We start from the raw sequence: 20,793 nt of genomic DNA, 5'->3' as shown, positions 1-20,793 counted from the left end.
TTGTCTTCTTTTCTGCCGTCTGAAAGGTTTAATAACTTTATTCCTTTGCAACTAGGCGTGGTCAAATGACTAAGTTCTGGTCAGTAGACGTTAGATGGAAATGTTATGTGGTGGCTTTTGGGAACCTTCACATGCACCATCTGCCACTTTGCTTCTGCCTCCTCCTCTCCCTCCTTCCCTCCCTCCCTTCCTTTCTTTCCTTTCTTCTGTGCCTAGAACATGGATGCCACCATTGGCACCATGATTTTGAGGCAGTATACAGCACAGTAATGAGATAGAAGGATCTTAGGTCATTTTACCGCTGACTGCCTATGCTTCTGTCATTTGGATTTTTTAATATTGCTGATTCTGATACAATATGCTTAAATCAGATTAAGGATATTTCCTCTATTTCTAATTAATGAGAGGCATTTAAAAAAATCATGAATGACTGGATTTGAATGCTTTTCACGGCCTGGTTGAGATGATCATATAGTCATGTGATTTTTCTCTTTTATCTGATGATGTGGTCAAATTTGATTTTTGAATAGTAAACCTGGAATGAACCCAAGTGGACCATAATATTTCTTTTTGCATTTCTGTATTATTTGCTATTATTTTACTAAGGATTATTTTCCATCTTTGTTCATAAGTGAGATTGTCCTATAATTTTCTTTTCTTCTTATATCATTGTTTTTCAGTCTTGGTACCAAGGTCATAGTACCTTCATAAAATGAGTTAGGAAGTGTTCCCCAGTCTGTTCTCTGGAATAGTTGGCATGAGATTGGAATTATCTATTTCTTCAGGTTCTTTTAGAACGTGCATGTAAAACTGTCTGTGCTTCTTTTTATTGCTATTGTTGTTTTGTTATGGATATATTAGGTTTTTTTAAATCTTCTTGGGTCAGTTCTGATGTCATATTTTTCTACAAAAGTATTTATTTTGCTAAATCTTCAATTTATTGGTGTAATGTTGGTTACTGTCTTTTCTTATTTTTAAATCTTTATTGTATCTGTAGTTTTATTTATTTATTTGAACTCAATATTGTCTAGATGGTTCCTCTCTTTCTTCTTGATGAATCTTGGCAGTGTTGTCTATTTCATTAATTTTTTTTCAGAGACCTAACTTTTGGATTTATTAATATTCTCTATCATACCTTTATTTTCTAGCTCATAAATTTCTTTTCTTATCTTTATTATTTAATTTCTTCTACTATTTTGAGTTTACCTTGTTTTTCTAATTTCCTTAGTTGGATCTGGGTATCAGTTAGGATGGCATATAGCTCTATGTTTAGAAAGCACAACTATATTGGCTTAATCAAATAATAAGAACTCTTGAGTTAGACAATCTGGAGTTAGGGCAGTAGCGCTCTGATGTCATCCGTGTACCAGATTCCTTTTATCTTTTCAAATTTCCATTATTAGTGCATGGCTTTTGCTTTCATACTTCGGAACTCATAGTAGCAAGATGGCTACTCCACTTCCAGCCTCCATCTGCATTTCACAGAGGAAGGAACATACGGGAGAAATAGAGAGGAGTGGTGGCTATATCAGGAAAGCAGAAACTTTCCATAAAAAACCCCAGCTTATTTATCATTGGCCTTAACTGTATCATAGGACCACTTTAACTGTAAAGAGTTCTAGAGAAGTGAGTATTTTAGCTTGGCACATTTCTGCCCCAACAAAGTCATGGTTCTCTCAGTAAGGAAGAACCAGCGTAATGGATATTGGGCTGTCTGCTACCAATGCCTGTAGATCATCAATTTTGAGGCTCCCTTCTTTTCTTTCATAAGTGTTTAAGACTACAGATTTCCCACTAATTACTTCTTTATCCCACAAATTTTGAAATGTAGTATTTTTATTAGTATTTAGATTAAAATACTCTTATTTTCCATTTATTTGGTTGACCCATTGTTTAATAAGAAGTTTATTAGATTTCCAAGCATGCTTTTTAGTTATTGTTATGTTGTTGATTTTTAACTTCAGTGCTTTGTTGTTAGGGAACAGTCTTTGTGAGAAAAATTATTTGTGACTTGTATGAAGGCTTTGTGTGAGGTTAGTTTTTGTCATTGTGCCATGGATATGGGAAATTAAAAATAATCTGTGTTTGTTAATTGTTGACTGTGTGTGTATATATATGTATCATATATACATATATATGCTATACATATGTGAGATAGATAGATATGTATCTTTTTGCCATATTGTTCATTTTGCTCAATACTAATATATCTATATCAACATTCTTTAGGATAGTGTTTGCCTGGTAAATCTGTCTCATCTTACAGTGACCTCATTTCTGTGTCATTATGTCTTAGGTATGTCTCTTACAAACTGTAAATAGCAGGTTTTCAAAAATCCAATCTAATAATCTCTTTCTTTTAACAGCTAATTTATTCTATTAGTATTTTTTTGGTGAGGAAGATCAGCCCTGAGCTAACATCTATGCCAATCCTTCCTCCTTTTTTTTTTTTTTTTTTTTTGCTAAAGAAGACTGGCCCTGAGCTAACATCCATGCCCTTCTTCCTCCACTTTATATGGGATGCTGCCACAGCATGGCCTGACAAGTGGTGCGTCCATGCACGCCCGGGATCCGAACCCAGGCTGCCAGCAGCGGAGCGCGTGCACTTAACCGCTAAGCCACGGGGCAGCCCATATTCTATTAGTATTAATTGTGATTACTGGTATATTTTTACTTTTCTGCCATCTTATTTTGTAATTTCTTTTTACCTTGTTTTTTTTCTATACTTCTTTTTTCTCCTTCCCTACTTTCCATTGGATTGATAAATTTTCTTTCATTCCTATTCTCTCCTCTACTAGTAATTAAGTTAATCATTTTATCTTTATTCTTTTAATGGTTATCCTCAAATTTGAACATGCATACCTAATTTTACAGTGTCTACAGTTAACCAGAATTTCTAGTTTCTGTCTAACAATACAAGAAATGTAGTACCTTTATCTATAATCACCCACTGTGTCTTACATATTATTATTGTCAATAATTTTAGTTCTACTTTTTTCATAATACTTTTGCAGTTACCTATTCATATCATTATTTTATACAGTTTATTATTATTTTATCCAAGTAATGTTTGTTTAGATTTGCTCACATCACTAATTTCTTTATTAACCATTCCTTCCTGAATCTTAGTACTTATTTTTGAGTTTAATTTTCATTTGTCATAAAGATCCTTTGATCCTTCTTTCAGCAAAGATCATAGCCTGCTTAGCATTAACATTGTACAACTTCACATAAAATGTAATAACCTTGCAACTGTACAGGTCCATTTACCATCCTCCCCTGCCCTTTATGCCTGGTTATCATACGTGCCACCTCTATGTACATTATAAACTCAAATTAGAATGTTTGCTTTTCACAATCCTATATATCTTAAACTAGTAAGAGGAAAAACTAGTCTTTTATATTTACTTGGATGTTTACTATTTCCAATGCTTTTCACTCTTTTTCGGAGATCTAAGTTTCCAGCCTGTGATATTTCTTTTTAGCCTGAAGAAATTTCCTTAGCAATTCTTGTACTGAAGGTATTTGAGCAATGAATTCTCATAATTTTCTTTATTTTAAGTGTTGTTACCTGGGGTATAGAATTCTGGATTGACAAGTTTTTTTTTTTCTTTTCACTTTTAAATTGTTCTTCTGACTTCCTTAGTTTCTGATAAGAAAACATTAGTTATTTCAAATGTTATTCCCTGTATGTGGTTGTTTCCTTTTCTGAATGCTTTCAAGATTTTCTTTTTGTTTTTGGTTCTCAGCAGTTGGATTACTGTGTACCTAGATGTGGTTCGTATGTATTTATCCTGCTCGAGATTTGTTCAGCATCTTGAATCTTTATGTCTTTCACCAAATTTGGCCATCATATCTTAAAATATTTTTTCTACTCCATTCTTTTTTATCCTCTCCTTCTGCAACTCCAATTGCTTATATGTTAGAACTCTGATCTTTGACTCACAAGTCCTGAGCTCTGTTCATTTTTTAAAATTTTAAAAATTATTTTCTCTCTTTTGTTCTATTGATCTGTCTTCAAGTTCACATACTTTTTTCCCTCTGTCTTCTTTATTCTTCTATTAAACTCTTCCAGTGAATTTTTAATTTCAGATATTTTATTTTTAGCTCTGGATTTTGTTTTCTTTATCATAGTTTCTATTTCTCTGCAGTTGATGCAAATAACCAATAACCATTCTATAGATAAGAAAGATATGGTGAATTTTACTTGGGCCATGCTGGGTACTATAATGTGGAAGGCAGTCTCTACAAAGGAAGAAAGTGTTCCAGAGAAGCATGATTTTCAGTACAGATGTATACCTTTTTAGAACAAAGAACATACATCAAACACACCCAGTATACATATTCATCAGTTTCAGAGAGATGTTAGCTGCAGATTAGCAAGTCGGCATGGCCCTGATGTCCAGAAAGGAAGCTTATCTTCAGAAGTACTGATACTGGCCTTACTGATACTGGCGTTGTGGGAAAAGAAGTATGCATCCTTATCTTCAAAGAGTGCATTCTTTTACTTTGAGATAATGATTACTGCATTCTTTACTTTAATGGTTAAAGCAGATCTACAATGTACGTTTGATAGGCCGTAAGTCAGGCTTCTTTAGTTCAGCCCAAATCAGGTTCAAACCAAAATAGCTACCCCATATACCTCAATATGTGGAAATTTCTTGTCACTGCCTATTTTTTTTCATTTATTACAAGCATATTTTTCTTTACTTCATCGTGCATAATTATAATAGTTGCTTTAAAATCTTTGTCTGCTAATTCCAATATTTGGGTAATATTGGTATTGGTCTCAATCATCTTTTTTCTTGAGACTGAATCACATTTTTCTGTTTTTTTGTGTATCGAGTAATTTGGATTGTATCCTGGATATTAAGTGTTATGTTCTAGATTCTGATATATATTCCCCTGAAAACTGTTGATGTTTTTGTTTTAGCGCACAATAAACTTGTGGGGATTCAAACTGCAAACTGTGTCTCTCGATTGGCAGCTCACATCTCGGTTTAGTTCTTTTACCTCCAGTTGGGCTGCTTGTAGTCTGCTCCATGTATGTGTGCTTCAAGGATCAGCCAGAGGTTTGTTCAGTTTACACACAGATTTTGGGATCCCGCTCTTTGGTTCTTTTCTGTCTAGAACCCCCCACAAACACTGTCCAAAGGCCATGATTGCTCTGTCCTTTCATTCTTCGGATCATAAAGACCACTGATTTCTATCTGAGGTTTAGCTGCCCCTTCACTGCTTGTGAAGTCACTGAACACAGCTGCCCCAGGCTAAAACAGGAATCTCATTCTGCGTTAGTTTCTTCTTCAGACTTTTGAATCCCCTCCAGAATTCTCCTACTTTGGTTAATTCTCCAAAGTCTTCAGGCTGTAGTTGTGTTTTGTTCATATTTTATCTAGAGTTTATAGTATCTCTGGGAGTCTGTCGTCCAGTAGGAGTTTGTGTGATCATACCAGGATTCCTGTGCCTCCCTTTTTCAGAACAAGCAGTCCATATACGGCTGGTTCTTCTAAAGCAAAGTCATCTCTGCCTGTTCTTGGAATTTAAGGAATTCTTTAAGACTTGACTTGCTCTAGAATATATTTTCTTATGATTTCCCAACATGGTACCCTTCATGAGTTGACAATATGATATTAAAAAAAAGGAGTATGAGTCAGGCGTAACTCTGTTCAAATCTGGGCCTTCCACTTACCAGCCACATAATGTAGTGGACTAGTTAGTCACTTAACCTCTCAAAGTCTTGATATCCTCACCTGCAAATTAAAACGTTCCATATAGTATCAGGATACTAAAATGAGCTTCTTCTCAGGATAGAAGAACACCAGGTATCAAATTCCAGCGTGAATGTGCGTTAGATCCCATTTGCAGAATTTGCACATCAGATCAATGAGTCTTAGCTCTTGAATCAGATCAAGGATAACAAAAAAGGGGATCAGGAGGTACAGAGGAAAAATTGCTGAAGTAGTTTCTTTAGAAGCACTATTGCCATATTCTTTATGGGGGAAGGGATAGCAGAAGCAATCTTCCTCAACTCAAGATTAGTGAGGCAGGCTTGTATGGAACTTGAAATATGTTTGCTGTTATTGGAAGACACAGGGTACTGGTGCTCGATCCATGCCTAAGGAGGCTCAAGTGGGCTGTGACAAGAAGATGGAGTGGCTAAGTTGGGATCAGCCTGCACTTTCAGAGTTTTTGGGGTGAGGAATGTGTGATTGTTTTCTACGGACAATATGTGGCCTATGAGAAAGAGAAGAGAGAGTGAGCCAATGTGGGGTCATTCTGGGTCCTATACAGTAGAGTGTTCTGGAAGGAAAGAGGACCCTTAGCAGGGAAAAGAAAGAGAACTCTAGATTCACAGGGACTGAGGAAGGAGTAGCAATGATCACCTAGAGCAGAGAAGTATCTGCTTAGGTCAACATGCATCCATGGGAGAGAGGGTCCTGGTAATGGGAATCTCTAGAGAAGCTATGTTGGTGCCCAAGGGAAGAAGAATTAGTTCTCATGCCCTGCCAGACTAGAGTGAAGCTACTCCACCAGGTAGGAACAGCCATGCCCCTTTATCCCTTGTGCCTTGTCTCTGGGGGAGACACAGCAACTGGGGTGTGGGAGAGGAGGTGAGAGAGAAGGAGAGAGCTCAAGAATTACATTCTTTTCCTTAAATACAGGCAGCTGCCAACTGCTACCCCTAGCTTGGAGTACAGGGAGAAGTCTTACCTATGAATGAAGTTGGAAGTGTTTAACTCATATAGTCACATTCTAAATGCTACTTTGAGGCTGTGTTTTGAGTGATGGTAGGACTTTCTGTTCCCAAGAATGAGCAGAAAGGTCATGGAATTGCCTACAGTTTCTATTCAGAGCTGGGGAAGATTACCTAGTGAATACATTTTAAATGGATGATGGGAGACAAAAATACGTTGTGCTTTGATGATCATAAATGCTTCTTAGTCAACACACTGTTATATATTTAAGTCCTTGGCTAATAGATTCACAGCAAATGTTGATTCTTGACCTTCTTTTCTGATCTGAAATCCACATCTTGAAAACTATAGGGGATCACAATTTACCACCCCAAAATGTGTCCCTTTGGCTTGATTATTTTTAAGAACAAAAGACTCAGGAAGAAACTTTGACCTTCCCTCTAACTGCCTAAACGAATTTAGGATACAAGGCCTGTTTCAGGACAGAGATATCACCATAGATAACTATAGTATAATATGAACTAAGTATCGTAGACAGGGAGGAACCTAGCAAGGCCCTTTTGATCAAAGTCCTCCCTATGTCCCATTGTCTCTGCCAGGCATGGCAAACATTTGTTTACCAAACATTTGTTTTTCCATCTCCATGTGAATTGCCTTCCTCCTGTTTGAAGTCTCAAATTGCTACCCCCAGCATCCTCCTTTGTCTTTAGCTGAAGATGATATTTAAGGTGGTGGCTTCAGGGATTTTGGCGAATTACTCGGTCTTCCTGGGTTTCTCCCATGTATACATGTTATTAAACTTGTTTGATTTTCTCCTGTCATTCTGTCTAATGTTAATTTAATTTTTACACCAGCCAGAAGAACCTAGAGTGGTTGAGGAATATTTCTTCCTCCCCTACAAAACTGTACCTTTTGAGGTATGCCACAGTATGGTTGTTAGCACAGCTATTTTATTCTGCATGGGAGGAAACTGCTAGGAACCTCCTCTCCCTTACTCCATTAGCATATATTAGTTTAGCGGGTAAACTGGAGTTGCCTAATGTACACAGTACTTGAGAGGTAATCTGAGGAGGCAGGACAGGCCCCTGACCAGGTTATACGCCTAGAACTAGGCAAGGTGCTAGCATCTTTACACAGAGGGCACTTACTCTACAATAAAGTATGTTTTTCTATTTTTAGATTTTTAACTCCCTTCAGGTGGATTTTAGATTCTTCAAACAATTGCTTCAGTTGAAATTTGAAGACCGTCTCAAAGAAGAATCTTTCAATCTCTTCACTGCTCTACATGACAGGATCCTAGCAGTCGAAAAACATTATCAACAGGTAGAAGTTCTCTCATTTCCTTTGTTTTGTATGTGGATTGGTCTTGTGCTTAGATGTGTATGTATTGCAGTTGTGAATTTAGCAACTTGTGAGAGCAATTTAATTTGCATATGTTGTGTTTTGTATAATAGCTAATAAATATAGCTTTACTATATGTCATGGACTTCTATAAGAACTTTGTGTACAGACTCATTTAATCCTCACGCTAACCTCATGAAGGAGGTACAATGATTATCCCTCTTTTACAGATGAGGAAACCGAGGCACAGAAAGGTTAATTAACTTGTTCAAGGTCACCAGTTTAAAAAATAGCAGAGTTTAGGTTCCAAGCCACACTGTTTGATGCTTGAGATCTGGTTCTCAACCACCATTTTATATGATCTTATTTGTGTTTTAATGGCTCTGTAGGAGCCAAAGACGTGAAAACCGTTACTTTGAGGAATTTCCTAAAATCTTTAATCAGGTTAGCATGTTTATCTGTCATTAAGAACAGGCATTCCTTGGGGCTGGCCTGGTGGTGTAGTGGTTAAGTTCAGTGGGCTCTGCTTCGGCGACCCGGGCTCTCGTATTCAGATCCTGGGCGTGGACCTACACCACTCATCAAGCCATGCTGCGGAGGTATCCCACATACAAAATAGAGGAAGATGGGCACAGATGTTAGCTCAGGGCCACTCTTCTTCACCAAAAAAAAACCCCCAAAACAGGCATTCTTGTTATGTCTCTGCTATAAAACAAAAAACCCATCCGTTGTTGACCACATCATTCTAAGTTCCATGCTAAGCCTTTTAAATGTATTTCCTCTTTCAGTCCCTCAACAGTCCTAAAATGGAAACTCTGTTATCCCTGATCTACAGATAAGGAAGCTAAGCTGCCAAGGTTAAGTCACTTGCTTAAGGTCAGACAGGTAGTAAGTGGCACAATGACATTGAAATCCAATTCTGTCTGACTCTAAAGCCCATTTGTTGTGTACACTCCATGCTGGAATCAGAATTGATATCAGAATGAAGGGCATTTTTTTTAAATGTACTATCTTTCATTGCTATCTTAAGCAGATATGATCAAATGGTTTTAGTCAGAAAATGGCTGTAGTTTATGGATTAGCAGCTCTAGATTTCTTTTTATGAGCAAATCAAAAAGTACAACGACTAGAGGAGGATATGAATTACAAATAGATTTTACTACTTTTCCATACAATTCAAGGAAAACAGTAAAAAGACTTTGACATGTAAAATGAAATAAAATGTTCGAATTATCTGGATTTATTTTCCCCTTATGAGCTTTCTATTGCTTTTGGTTAAGTATAGGCAAAAATGGAACATGTTGTAATAGCTGTTGTGTAGGAGAAATTATTATAAATTGAAGTTTTTGAGAGATGGTGATGATTTGAATGATGGTTTTATACTAAGTCCCTCCCTGGGAGGTGTGAGAATTGTGTTTGGAAATACATTATGGTGCTCATCGTATTTATTTTTGGTTTGCAGAATGCGGATAACTTAAGAAAAAGCTACAATCAGCAGTTGGCCGATGCCATCGCTGTTATCAAAGGAATGTACAAGGTGGGTTTTCAGTCCTATCATGGGCAAGGCTGGCTCTGCATCCTGGGAGTGCACAGCATGGGGCTCGCCTTGGGTTCTCAGTCTGTGTTTTTAGCTTTGAAAATCTGTTTCGTCAATTTTCAGGTCACCGAAGAGAGGTCAGGCCTAAGACTGTTCACACTCACTTTAAATTTACCAAAATAACACTTTATGGTGACAGTTACAACTTTCCAGGGACTGGAAAATTCCAATCTGGTATTTAAAGCAGCTGAGCAAGTGACAAAGTAATCCCAAGTTTGTTTAGTGAGCATACAGTTGGATAGAAGAAGGTCAGATAGTCTCCAGAGAGAGGTCGCTGGGTCTATGGTAAATCCTGGTGAGCGGTCTCTGACTCTCAATGATGGAGTAACTTTTCTAATGATGGCGACACTTATATCTACCAGACATGGTGCTTCACTCCTACATATTGGGAAAATTCTTGGTTTTCCATGATTATGTTTTTAGGCTTAGTAAGGACCTTGCATTTCTTTTAGTATTTATAACTATAATCTTGCCTTTCATTTCAGTATACTTCCATAAAGAAATATTTTATATTTACAGCAAATTGTGCATTGATTGCATACGTCTTTTCATAGCACTGAATACATTTATATTTAATTATGTAATTGCTCGTTACACGTCTCTGTTCTGTACCAGACTGTAAGCCATATGAGGGGAGGGATATTGTCTGTCCTGTTCATTGCTGTGCTCTGTCTTTTAGCACTGTGCCTGGTATGTCATTAGCAATCAGCTAATAATGGCTAAATGAATGGATGGTTGCCTGTACCTGTGGCAGATACTGGTGACTCAACAGTCATTCTCCCTCTTCCTTTTATTAATTAAGCAATTCTTACTATAGAAGTCAAAATGCTAGATCCTTTCTTTCCCAGCTTCCTTTTCAGCTATGGCATGAGCGTGGGCAAGGTCAAGTCTCTGACCAATGGGTCCTAAAGCTAAGTTGGTTGTGAGGTTTGGGGAGGAGGTTATTCTTTCTAATTAAGAGACTAATGGAAGAAGTACCGTTTTCCTTCTTTGCTTGGCATTGTTATGTCTCCCTCTGATGCTTGGGATTGCTGCAGCCAACCTAGAACAAAGAACTGAGACGCTTTGGATGTGCTAAGGGTGGCAGAGTGGAAAGATCGAGAACACTGGGGTCCCTGATGACATCGTTGAGCAGCTGAAGTAACTCCGGACTCGGCCTTTCTCTGGCCCTTTTATTTCATGAGCTAATAACCCCCTGAGTGTTTAAGTCACTGTTAATTGGCTGTTCACTTACTTGCAGCTGAAAATATCCCAGGACTGATTGCTCTGTCAACAATCCCTATGACTCTGTGCCAGATTGTTTCCAAAGGTGACCTCAACACTATCTCCCACTCACCTGCTCTTCTGCAATGTTGCCCTGCTCCTCCCCCATCAGGAGATGGAGTCTAATTCCCTTTCTCTGAATCTGGGCTGGCCTCAGCGCCTTGCTCATAAGTACAGAATGTGGAGGAAGTGAGGCTGCCTGGCTTCTGAGGCTGGGTCGAAAGAAGCCTTGCAACTTCATCCTTATACTCTTGGAATGTTTGCTCTCTGGATTCTCCCTCTCCTAATCTAGCTATGGTGCTGTGAGACGCTCAAGCCATTGGGAGGATCTACATGTGGGTAGCGGTCCGCAGACTCTACTGAGTCACCCGGCCCCCAGCCATTTAGTCTTTCCACCTGAGACCCCAGGCTTTATGGAGCAGAGACAAGCCATCCCGCTATGCCTGTCCTAATTCCCTGACCCACGGTTTGTAAGCATGATAAATAGTTGTTGTTTTATGCTGCTAAGTTTAGAGAAATGTATTACGCAGCAATCAATAGATAGCTGGAACAGTATCCTTACACTCACATCAATAAGCAATTTCTTAATTACATTTGTTGGATAGATTTACTTCTCTAATAGCTCTGCCAGCACAGTGTAGCATCATAGTTAGGAGTTAGCATAGTGTGTGTTTTAGAACAAGGATTCCAGAGTCAGACTACTTGGGTTCAAATCCTGGCTCTACCACTTAATTGCCTTGTGACCTTAGGCAAAATACTGAACTTCTCTGCCTCAGTTTCCTCATCTGTCAAATGAGGATCACAGTAGTACCCACCTCGTAGACCAGTTCCGAGGATGACATAGATTGATCCTTGTGAAGCACTCTCGATAGTGCCTGGCACATGGTAACTACAATCTGAGTGTTTGGTAAATAAATAAACACTTTACATCTTCATGGCACTCCTTGGTGTTGCTGTCGTCTTCTGCTCCTTTATTATCCTATCTTAATATTTAGGCATGTAGCTTTCTGTCCACTGACTGCAGATTTCAGATATGATAAAGTGCCCTTAAGACATCTGTAATCATTATCAATATTTATTATGTTGAACTGTATGAAATTGACATTTACAGACCCCAAAAGGTCAAATATCAGCAATTTCTTATGACTCAACCTAACATACTTATTTTAACAAATAAAAGGCAGCAACAAACTACGTAAGATATTAGGCTATAATAGCATTAAGTAAAACAAATTCATCTTCAATTTAACCAGCATATTTTGAGTGAATACTGTGTGTTAAGATATGCTGGACACTGACATTACAAAGACAAAAGAGGGATGAATTGGGGAGGGAGAGGGGATTATAAACAAATCATAACAATATAGTCTATTCAGTGCAGAGATAAATGTGTATCAGGAGTTATGGGAACACCACAGAGGGATCAGTTATTTCTGCTGGGATGCTTTGGGAAGGCTTCCCAGAGGAGGTGATATTTGTGCTGGGTTTTAAAGTAGGTACTCAGTTGGTAGACAAGAAATAGAAGGGGATTCTAGGCAGACAACATAGTGTATATTAGTCAGGATATTTTTAGTGGCAAGTGATAGAAATCTAACTCACACTGGCATTGGCTAAAAGGAGAACTTATTGACTCATCTAACTGAAAAGTGTAGAAATAGTAATGACTTCAGGAAAAGCTGGATCTAGTTGCTCAAATAATGTCGTCAAGAAACTATCCATCCCCTGCTTCTGCCTCCTTCTCTGATGGTTTAATTCCTAGACAGATTCTCTCCACATGACAGCAAACTCAGAGAGAACATCTCTTTCTAAACAATTCCTACAAGAGTCTCAAGACTAACCCTGACTGATCTGGACTAGTTATTGTCCCCCCGTCCCCACCCAAGCCAAGCCAGAGTCACATACTCATCCCAGGAGATAATATCAAGGAGAGGGTTTACCCAAATGGAAGAGAGAGGTTCTGCTACCTGAAGGAGGGATGTTGGTTAGGCAAATTGGCTTCCCACTTCCAACAGCATGTGGAAAGGCAAGTAGGACCTGGTCAGAGAACTGGGCAGGGTCAGTGTTGCTAGATGTTGCGTTGCCCCATATGGTAGCCACTAGCCGTATGTGGCTATTGATAGTGAAATTGAAATTAAGTTAAAAATTCATTTCCTGGGTTGCACTAGTCATAGATTACCCAGCAATATTCTGTGAAACTAAATACTTAGGGAAATTAGGAAAGTTTGCAGAGATATGTTTTATTTTACTTTTTGTTTTATTTTTATATTTTTATTAATAATAGTAAAATAGCTCTGCTCTATTGGGTGCTTTCTTTGTGTCAGGCACCGTACAAAGGAGTTTAGATAGGTTATTTTATTCAGTCCTCACAATGAGCAAGTAGCAAAACTGGGCCCCAGATCAACTCTTCCCTTCCTGATGTGGCTCAGAGAGTGGTGGTGTTAACAGCAGGCGCCGTCTCCTGGCCTCCTATTCTAACTTAGCGTTCTTGCTAATTAGAAATCAGGTTATGCTGCTACAGAAGTGCTGTGCTATCTGGCTTATCCAAAGTGTGGTTCCCAGAGATGGAGTCCAAGTATTTTTGCCAGATTCAACCTCATGATGTAAGCATTCGAAGTCGGCACTAGTCGCCATTCGATAGCTGAGGAAACTGAGGCACAGCAACATCAGGCAACTCACTCAACGTCACAGAGCTGGTCAGTGGTGGAGCTGGGAGTCCCATTCCCATCTGTGTCTCTCAAGTTATTCCGTAGAGAAAGGGAAATGCTTGCATTTTCTGAGCAGGGAAGAGAGATGCCTTATTATCCCTTAGGATGGGTATTCCTGTAACAGTGTGAACACCGTGTTGCAGAGATGGAGACACAGGTGTTCACTCTAGGAAGACAGAAACCACAGAGTCTCCTCAGCGCCTAGAGCAGTGCTTGGGTTTTAATAACTACTTATTGGAGGAAGACACAGAAGAATGGGAAGGAGGGAAGATAAGCATTATCTGTGGTGTAAGGCAGTAGGGGGGAGTGGAGGGGAGGAAGGAAAGGAAAGAAGTCATGTTCTAGATTAGAAGAATTAGAGAGACATCGCACCAAATGCAACTTGTGGGGCTAGTGAGAATCCTGATTTGAACAAAGCAACTGTTAAAAAAAAAGTTTTGAGACAATTGGAGAAATTTTATTATGGACTGGTCATTAAGTGATATTAAGAAACCTTTTTGGGGGCCGGCCCCATGGCTCAGTGGTTGGGTGCCTGCGCTCCGCTACTGGCGGCCCGGGTTCGGATCCCGGGCGCGCACCGTCCGCCGCTCCTCGGGCTATGCTGAGGCCACGTCCCACATGCAGCCACTGGAGGGATGTGCAACTGTGACATACAACTGTCTACTGGGGCTTTGGGGAGAAAAAAGGGGGAAAAAAAAAAAAGAAACCTTGTTAAGTTTGTTGTTTTGATGCTGGTGGTGTGATTATGTAAAAAAAAAAAAATCCCTAATTATTAGAGACCAACTGTGAAGTGTTTAGGGATCAATAAGCACAAACGGCTAGATTAGTATGTGGCAGACTGTTCTAGTTTTCTCTACTTTGGTGTATGTTTCATCATAAAGAAGTAGACATGTTTGAAAAATGCAAGTTATTTCTTTAGCCCTCTTTCTTAAAATCGCCAGTGGCCTTTTATGAGCTCAAGATGGAGGCCAGGTTCCCTCACTTGGTCTGTGCCTTGCAGGCCTTCCGTGACCTGGTCCTGACACGGGGCTCCCCGAGCCCAGCTGCAGGGCTTTGCTTCTGCTGCAGCTTGTGGACCCTCAAACCTGCCGAGCTCATTCCTGCCGCAGAGCTAATGCCTGGAACCCCTGGCCTGATCTTCATGTTGCAGGTTAGACGGCACCACTGCAGACCTCCCGGGACCACCACCACTGGAGGAGCAATCTTCCACACCAGCCTCTCCATTCCATCACCCCAGTTTATGGTCTTTATTTTTTTATTTTTTTTTTTGTGAGGAAGACCAGCCCTGAGCTAACATCTGATGCCAATCCTCCTCTTTTTGCTGAGGAAGACTGGCCCTGGGTTAACATCCGTGCCCATCTTCCCCTGCTTTATATGGAACGCCGCCACAGCACGGCCTGACAAGCGGTGCGTCGGTGCACGCCCGGGATCCCAAGCTGCGAACCCCCGGCCTCCGCAGCGAAGGGCGCGCACTTAACCGCTTGCGCCACCAGGCCGGCCCAGTTTATGGTCTTCAGAACAGCTACTACGGCCTAAATTGTCCTGGTCAAGTTTGTTTATTTATGTGGCTCTGTTTCACCCCAGGAGAGTTTATGCTTTGAGAGAGCAGCCGTCTTGGCTTCGTACCTAGAGGCAGTAGTGGGTGCTAGATAAGGATGAACACACGAACAAGTGAATGGGGAAGGGCTTTCTAAGCACGAATCATTGCACAGAGGCCATAAAGGAAAATTAAAGTCAGCATAAAATGAAAAACTTCTATACAACACAAGGAGAACTGGGAAAATATTTGCAATAAAATATGCAGCTGATGTGTTACTATCCCTAATGTATTAAGAGCTCTTACCAGTCGCTAAGATCATGCTGAATGACCCAATAGAAAAATGAGCAAAATATATGAAAAAAATTAAAATATCCAAATGACCAACAAACTTATAAAAAGATGCTCAATCTTGTTAATAAACAAATGCAGATGAAACAAAAAATACTACTTGCATCTATCAGATTGGCAGAAATTAAAAAGGTTGCTATTATCTGGTGTTGGCAAGGTCTGGGTAAATGGACAAGCACATATACCGTGAATGCGCAAATTGGTATCACCATTTGGAAGAAAATTTAGCAAATTTTAAACGTGCATTTATTTTGACCAAGCAATTCCACTTTTAGTAATCTATTCCACTAGCTAAAATGGATAAAAATACATATACAATGACTAGCAGCATTATAATTCAGTTTTTACTAGAAAATAAGGGAATAATACTATTTAATGATGCAAATGAGAGAAAAATACCCAGCCATTTAAACTGAGATCAGTTTATGTGTACTGATATAGGGGGATTGCCAAGATATATTTTAATTTAAAAGAATGCAATGGAACAACACAATATTGTAGAATTTCATTTTGTGAAACACATAAGGCAAAAGTAACATATATATATATAACTTTTTATAAGTTATATATATATATATGTTACTTTATATATATATATGTCACTTTTATATAAATATATATATATATATTTTAAGTCCAAAAGGATACTCTGGAGAATAGGAGAGAAAAAAAAACACTTTTTAATCTGGAATTTCTATATCGTTTGAATTTTTATAACAATCATATGTTACTTTGTAGTAAAAAGAAATATTGTTTTAGTTGCAATGCATTTCTTTTTTCCCTCTCTTTCTCTCCTTGACCTTGACTTTTACAACAAATAAGGCAGTCGTCCTTCAAAATGTCCCACATTCTGGATTTGTTTGCTTCCTCAAGAAGATGTCTAACTTGTTCCTCTGTTTTCCATATCGCCTATAAATTAGAATTTAACTCTAAAATCTTCATTCAATTCAAGTTCAATTTTTATGCCTTTTGGCAAAAATAGTTTATAGGCAGGGCTTTTTAAAAGTAAACTTTTAACTGAAGTATAATGTACATGCATAAAAGTGCACAGATTATAAGTGTACAGTTCAAAATTTTTGTGAAAAAAATGCACATTCCAGGGGCCGGCCCGGTGGCGCAAGCGGTTAAGTGTGCGCGCTCCGCTGCGGCGGCCCGGGGTTCGCTGGTTCGGATCCCGGGCGTGCACCGACGCACTGCTTGGCAAGCCATGCTGTGGCGGCGTCCCATATAAAGTGGAGGAAGATGGGCACAGATGTTAGCCCAGGGCCGTCTTCCTCAGCAAAAAAAGAGGAGGATTGGCGGATGTTAGCCCAGGGCTGATCTCCTCACAAAAAAAAAAAAAAAAAAAAAAAAAAATGCACATTCCAAGATAATCATCACCTAGATCAAGAATTAGAATGTTATGGCACCTGGTCACTCTACCCTCCTCTCCAACAGTAACCACAATCTGACTTCTGTCACCATAGGTTCGTTTTGCCTATTTTTAAATTTTAATGTAAGTAAAATTGTACAATACTTGCTTCTTTGTGTCTGGCTTCTTTCATTCGACATTGCATTTGTAAGATTTATCCATATGGTTGCAAGTAGCAGTAGTTCGTTCTTTTTCATTGCTGTATAGCATTCTGTTGTATGAATATAGCATACAGTTCATCCATTCTGTTGTAGATGGACGTTTGGGTTGTTTTCCAGTTTTTGCCTGTGACAAGTATGGTGCTGCTATGAACATTCCTCTACGTGTCTTTTGACACACATATGTATGCATTTCTGTTGGGTATATACTAGAGTAGAATTGCTAGATCACAGAGTGGGCACATTTTCACTTTTAGTAGATACTGCCATACTGTTTTCCAAAGTTATACCAATTTATACGCCCTCCAGAGGTGTAGGAGAGTTCCAGCTGCTCCACATCCTTACTTGGTTCTATCAATCTTTTAGATTTTAACTCTTCTTTGAGTGTGTAGTGGTATCTCTTTGTGTCTGACTTGCAATTTTAAAAGATTACTGTGGTTGCTGTAAGGAGAGTGGATTATAGGAAGACAAGAATGGAAACAGGAAGAACAGCGGAAGGTTATTTTAGTAATCACTGTAGGAGATGATGGTGGCTTGGAGCAGGACGGTAGCAATGGAGATGGGCATACAGAGGAGTAGAGGGATTTGGTATATTTTAGAGGTAGAGCCAATGAGATTTGCCAGTGGATTAGATGTGGGAGGGGAGCAAAAGGCAGGAATCATGGATAGCTCCTGGTTTTTTGGCTTGAATAGCTGGATAGATGGTTCACATTACTAATTGGAGAAGTCCGGAGGAGGAAGAGTGTGTGAGAATTCAGGGTTTTGTTTATTAAATTTAAGCTCTAAAAGGGAAGGGTTCTTGGTTTATATTGTTCAATTATGTATCCCAAGCACCTAGAATATTAATTGGCACAAAGTAAGCGTTAAAAAGTATTTGTTGAGCAAGTGAGAGCATTAGACATGCTGGTGGTAGCATCAGGTAATTAGCTGAATGTGTGAGTTTAGAGGTCAATGGAAAGACAGGCTAGAGATGTTCATCTGAGAGTCACATCATCTTCGTATTTAAAGCCATAGGACTGGATGAGATCACCCAGGGAGACAGTGTACTTATACAAGATTAGGACTGATGCGGGGTTCTCAGAGAGGCAGTGGGAAAACCATGAGAGTGTGGTGTCATGGAGATCAAGAGAAGAGAGTGTTTCCACAAGGATATGGGATGGTCAGTTGTACCAAATATGATGAGACTTGAGTAAACTGACAGGCGAAAAGTAACATTGGCAATATGGACATCACAGTGATCCCAGAAAGAGCATCTCAGTGGAGTGATAGGGATGCAAGTTCAGTTGGAGTGGGTGGAAGATTGAATGTGGACTCAGGAAGTCGAAAAGGGGAATAAAGGGATGGCACTACAGCTGGAATAGCTGGAGTGGAGTGTAGAGTCAAGGGACATTTTTTCAAAAGAAAGGATACCAGTGAGTGCTTGTATGCAGATAGAAAAGATCCAGTACTGAGGGGTAAACAGATAATGTGAACAATATAAGATAGAGTGCAGGACGGAGTTCTCGAGAAGATCAGAGCAGAGGGATCCACAGCACAAGTGGAGGTGTTGTTCTTAAGGGAACAGAGATTCTCCATCATTGTACAGAAGTGTTATGGGCTGAATTATGTCCCCCTCAAATTCATATGTTGAAGTCTTAACTCCTAGTACCTCAGAATGTGACTGTGTTTGGAGAGAGGGCCTTTAAAGAGGTCATATGGGTGGACTCCATGAGGTCCTATGGGTGGACTCTAATCCAGTCTGACTGGTGTCTTTATGAGAAGAGGAGATTAAGACACGGACAGGTACAGCAGGAAGACCATGTGAGGACACAGGGAGAGGATGGCCATCTACAAGCCAAGGAGAGAGACTTCAGGAGAAACCAACCTTCTGACACCTTGATCTCAAACTTCTATCCTCTAGAACGGTGAGAAAATAAATTTCTGCTGTTTAAGACCCGTAGTCTGTGGAACTTTGTTACAGCAGCCCTAGCAACCTAGTGAAAGAAGGGAGAGCAGAGTGCGCGTAGAGCTGTGAGCAGACCGCAGATTTGGCAGTGAGCCCTAGGCTCGCTTCCATCTTCTCAGTGAAGGCACAGCCACGATTCCCGCTGAATCTGAAAAAAGGTGGAGGAAGTGAGGGAGAGAAGATCAGAAAATATTCTGCATTTAAAAATCATTTTTATGTTTCAAATCTGCTTCATACACATTGTTTGGGTCTTATTTAACTTGTAGACTATTAGCTTCTTACGTATAAATACCTAGTTGCCATAAATGTGCTATAAACTACCTGAGTGTATAATAATTTTATCATTTTTTAAATTGCCTTTATTAAATTTTGAATAGGGACAAAAGAATATTGGTAAAATATATATGACATAAAGAATCATGGCACAACAAATACCCAGTGACAACTGCTCTATGTAAGGAAAAGAACATTATCAGTGTCTTTGCAATCCCCGCTATACCCCTCCCAAATCCCAGCTCTGTTGCTCTCTGTGCCCAGAGGTAACCATGATCATGAATTGTGTGCTTAATAAATCCCCCGTTTTTTATTGTTTGCACTTAAATTTATATTCTCATATAACATATTATTAGGGTATACATTTTGAACTTTATATATATTTATATATGAGGTAATATGGTATGTTTGTGTTCTTGTCTTTTGTTCTGAAATTATATTCTTGAGATTTATACTTATTGATATGTATACCTATCATTCATTCATTTTCACTGCTATATAATATTCCACTGCGTAATTATTCCATGATAGTCTTATCTGTCATTGTAATACTTTTTTGCTGTTACAGTATTGTTCTGAACATTCTTATAGTGTCTCATGTGCACATGTGCAAGAATGCTTTTAAAGTATATTCCTAAGAGTGGAATTGTTAGGTAGGGGGTATGTGTATTTCCATATTTACTAGAAAATGCCAAGTAGCCTTCTAACTGATTGTAGTAAAAGACATTCCCTTCAGCCATGTATAAAAACATGTTACTGTGCTTCTTCACTGAGACTTGATATTGTCAGAAATTTTGATTTTTGTTGATCTTATGGACATGAAACTGTATTTCATTGTGTCCTTGACTTGTGTTCCCTTGATTATTAATAAGATTAACCACTTTTTCATACGTGTATTGGTCATTGAGTTTTCCTGTGAAGTGCCTGTTCAAATTCATTTTTTATTGTGTTATTTGTTTTCCTATTGATTAAAAGAAGTGTTCTTTTTTGTGTGTGTGTGTGAGAAAGATCAGCCCTGAGCTAACATCTATTGCCAATCCTCCTCCTTTTTTTCCCCCAAAGCCCCAGTAGATAGTTGTATATCATAGTTGCACATCCTTCTAGTTGCTGTATGTGGGAGGCGGCCTCAGCATGGCCGGACAAGTGGTGCATCGGTGCGCGCCCGGGATCCGAACCCAGGCCGCCAGTAGCGGAACGCACGCACTTCACCACTAAGCCACGGGCCGGCCCAAAAGGAGTGTTCTTAAAAACCTATGTCAATGCAAAATAACCAATAACCATTCTATAGATAAGAGAGATAAGGTGAGTTTACTTGAGCCAATCTGAGGATTATAACCCGGGAAGGCAGTCTACACAAAGGAAGAAAGCGTTCCAGAGAAGTATGGTTTTCAGTACAATCTTTTACATTTTTAGAACAAAGAACATACAACACTCCCAGGATACATGTTCATCAAAGTTTCAAAGAGGTATTCAGTTGCAAATTAGTGGCTTGACATGACCCTGATGTTGGGAAAGGG

General features: G+C 39.2%; 1 protein-coding gene across 1 annotated transcript in view; it reads left to right on the top strand.

Annotated features, from left to right (window-relative positions):
* C36H10orf67 (chromosome 36 C10orf67 homolog) overlaps positions 1-20,793 on the top strand; it is a 163,030-nt gene that overhangs the window by 25,194 nt on the left and 117,043 nt on the right. The window contains 2 exon segments of the mRNA XM_058532821.1: positions 7,875-8,018; positions 9,499-9,573. Of these exon segments, the coding sequence (XP_058388804.1) occupies positions 7,875-8,018; positions 9,499-9,573 (219 nt within the window).

Source organism: Diceros bicornis, chromosome 36, assembly GCF_020826845.1.
Source record: "Diceros bicornis minor isolate mBicDic1 chromosome 36, mDicBic1.mat.cur, whole genome shotgun sequence".
NCBI lineage: Eukaryota > Metazoa > Chordata > Mammalia > Perissodactyla > Rhinocerotidae > Diceros > Diceros bicornis.
This window is presented reverse-complemented; position numbering and strand designations above follow the sequence as displayed.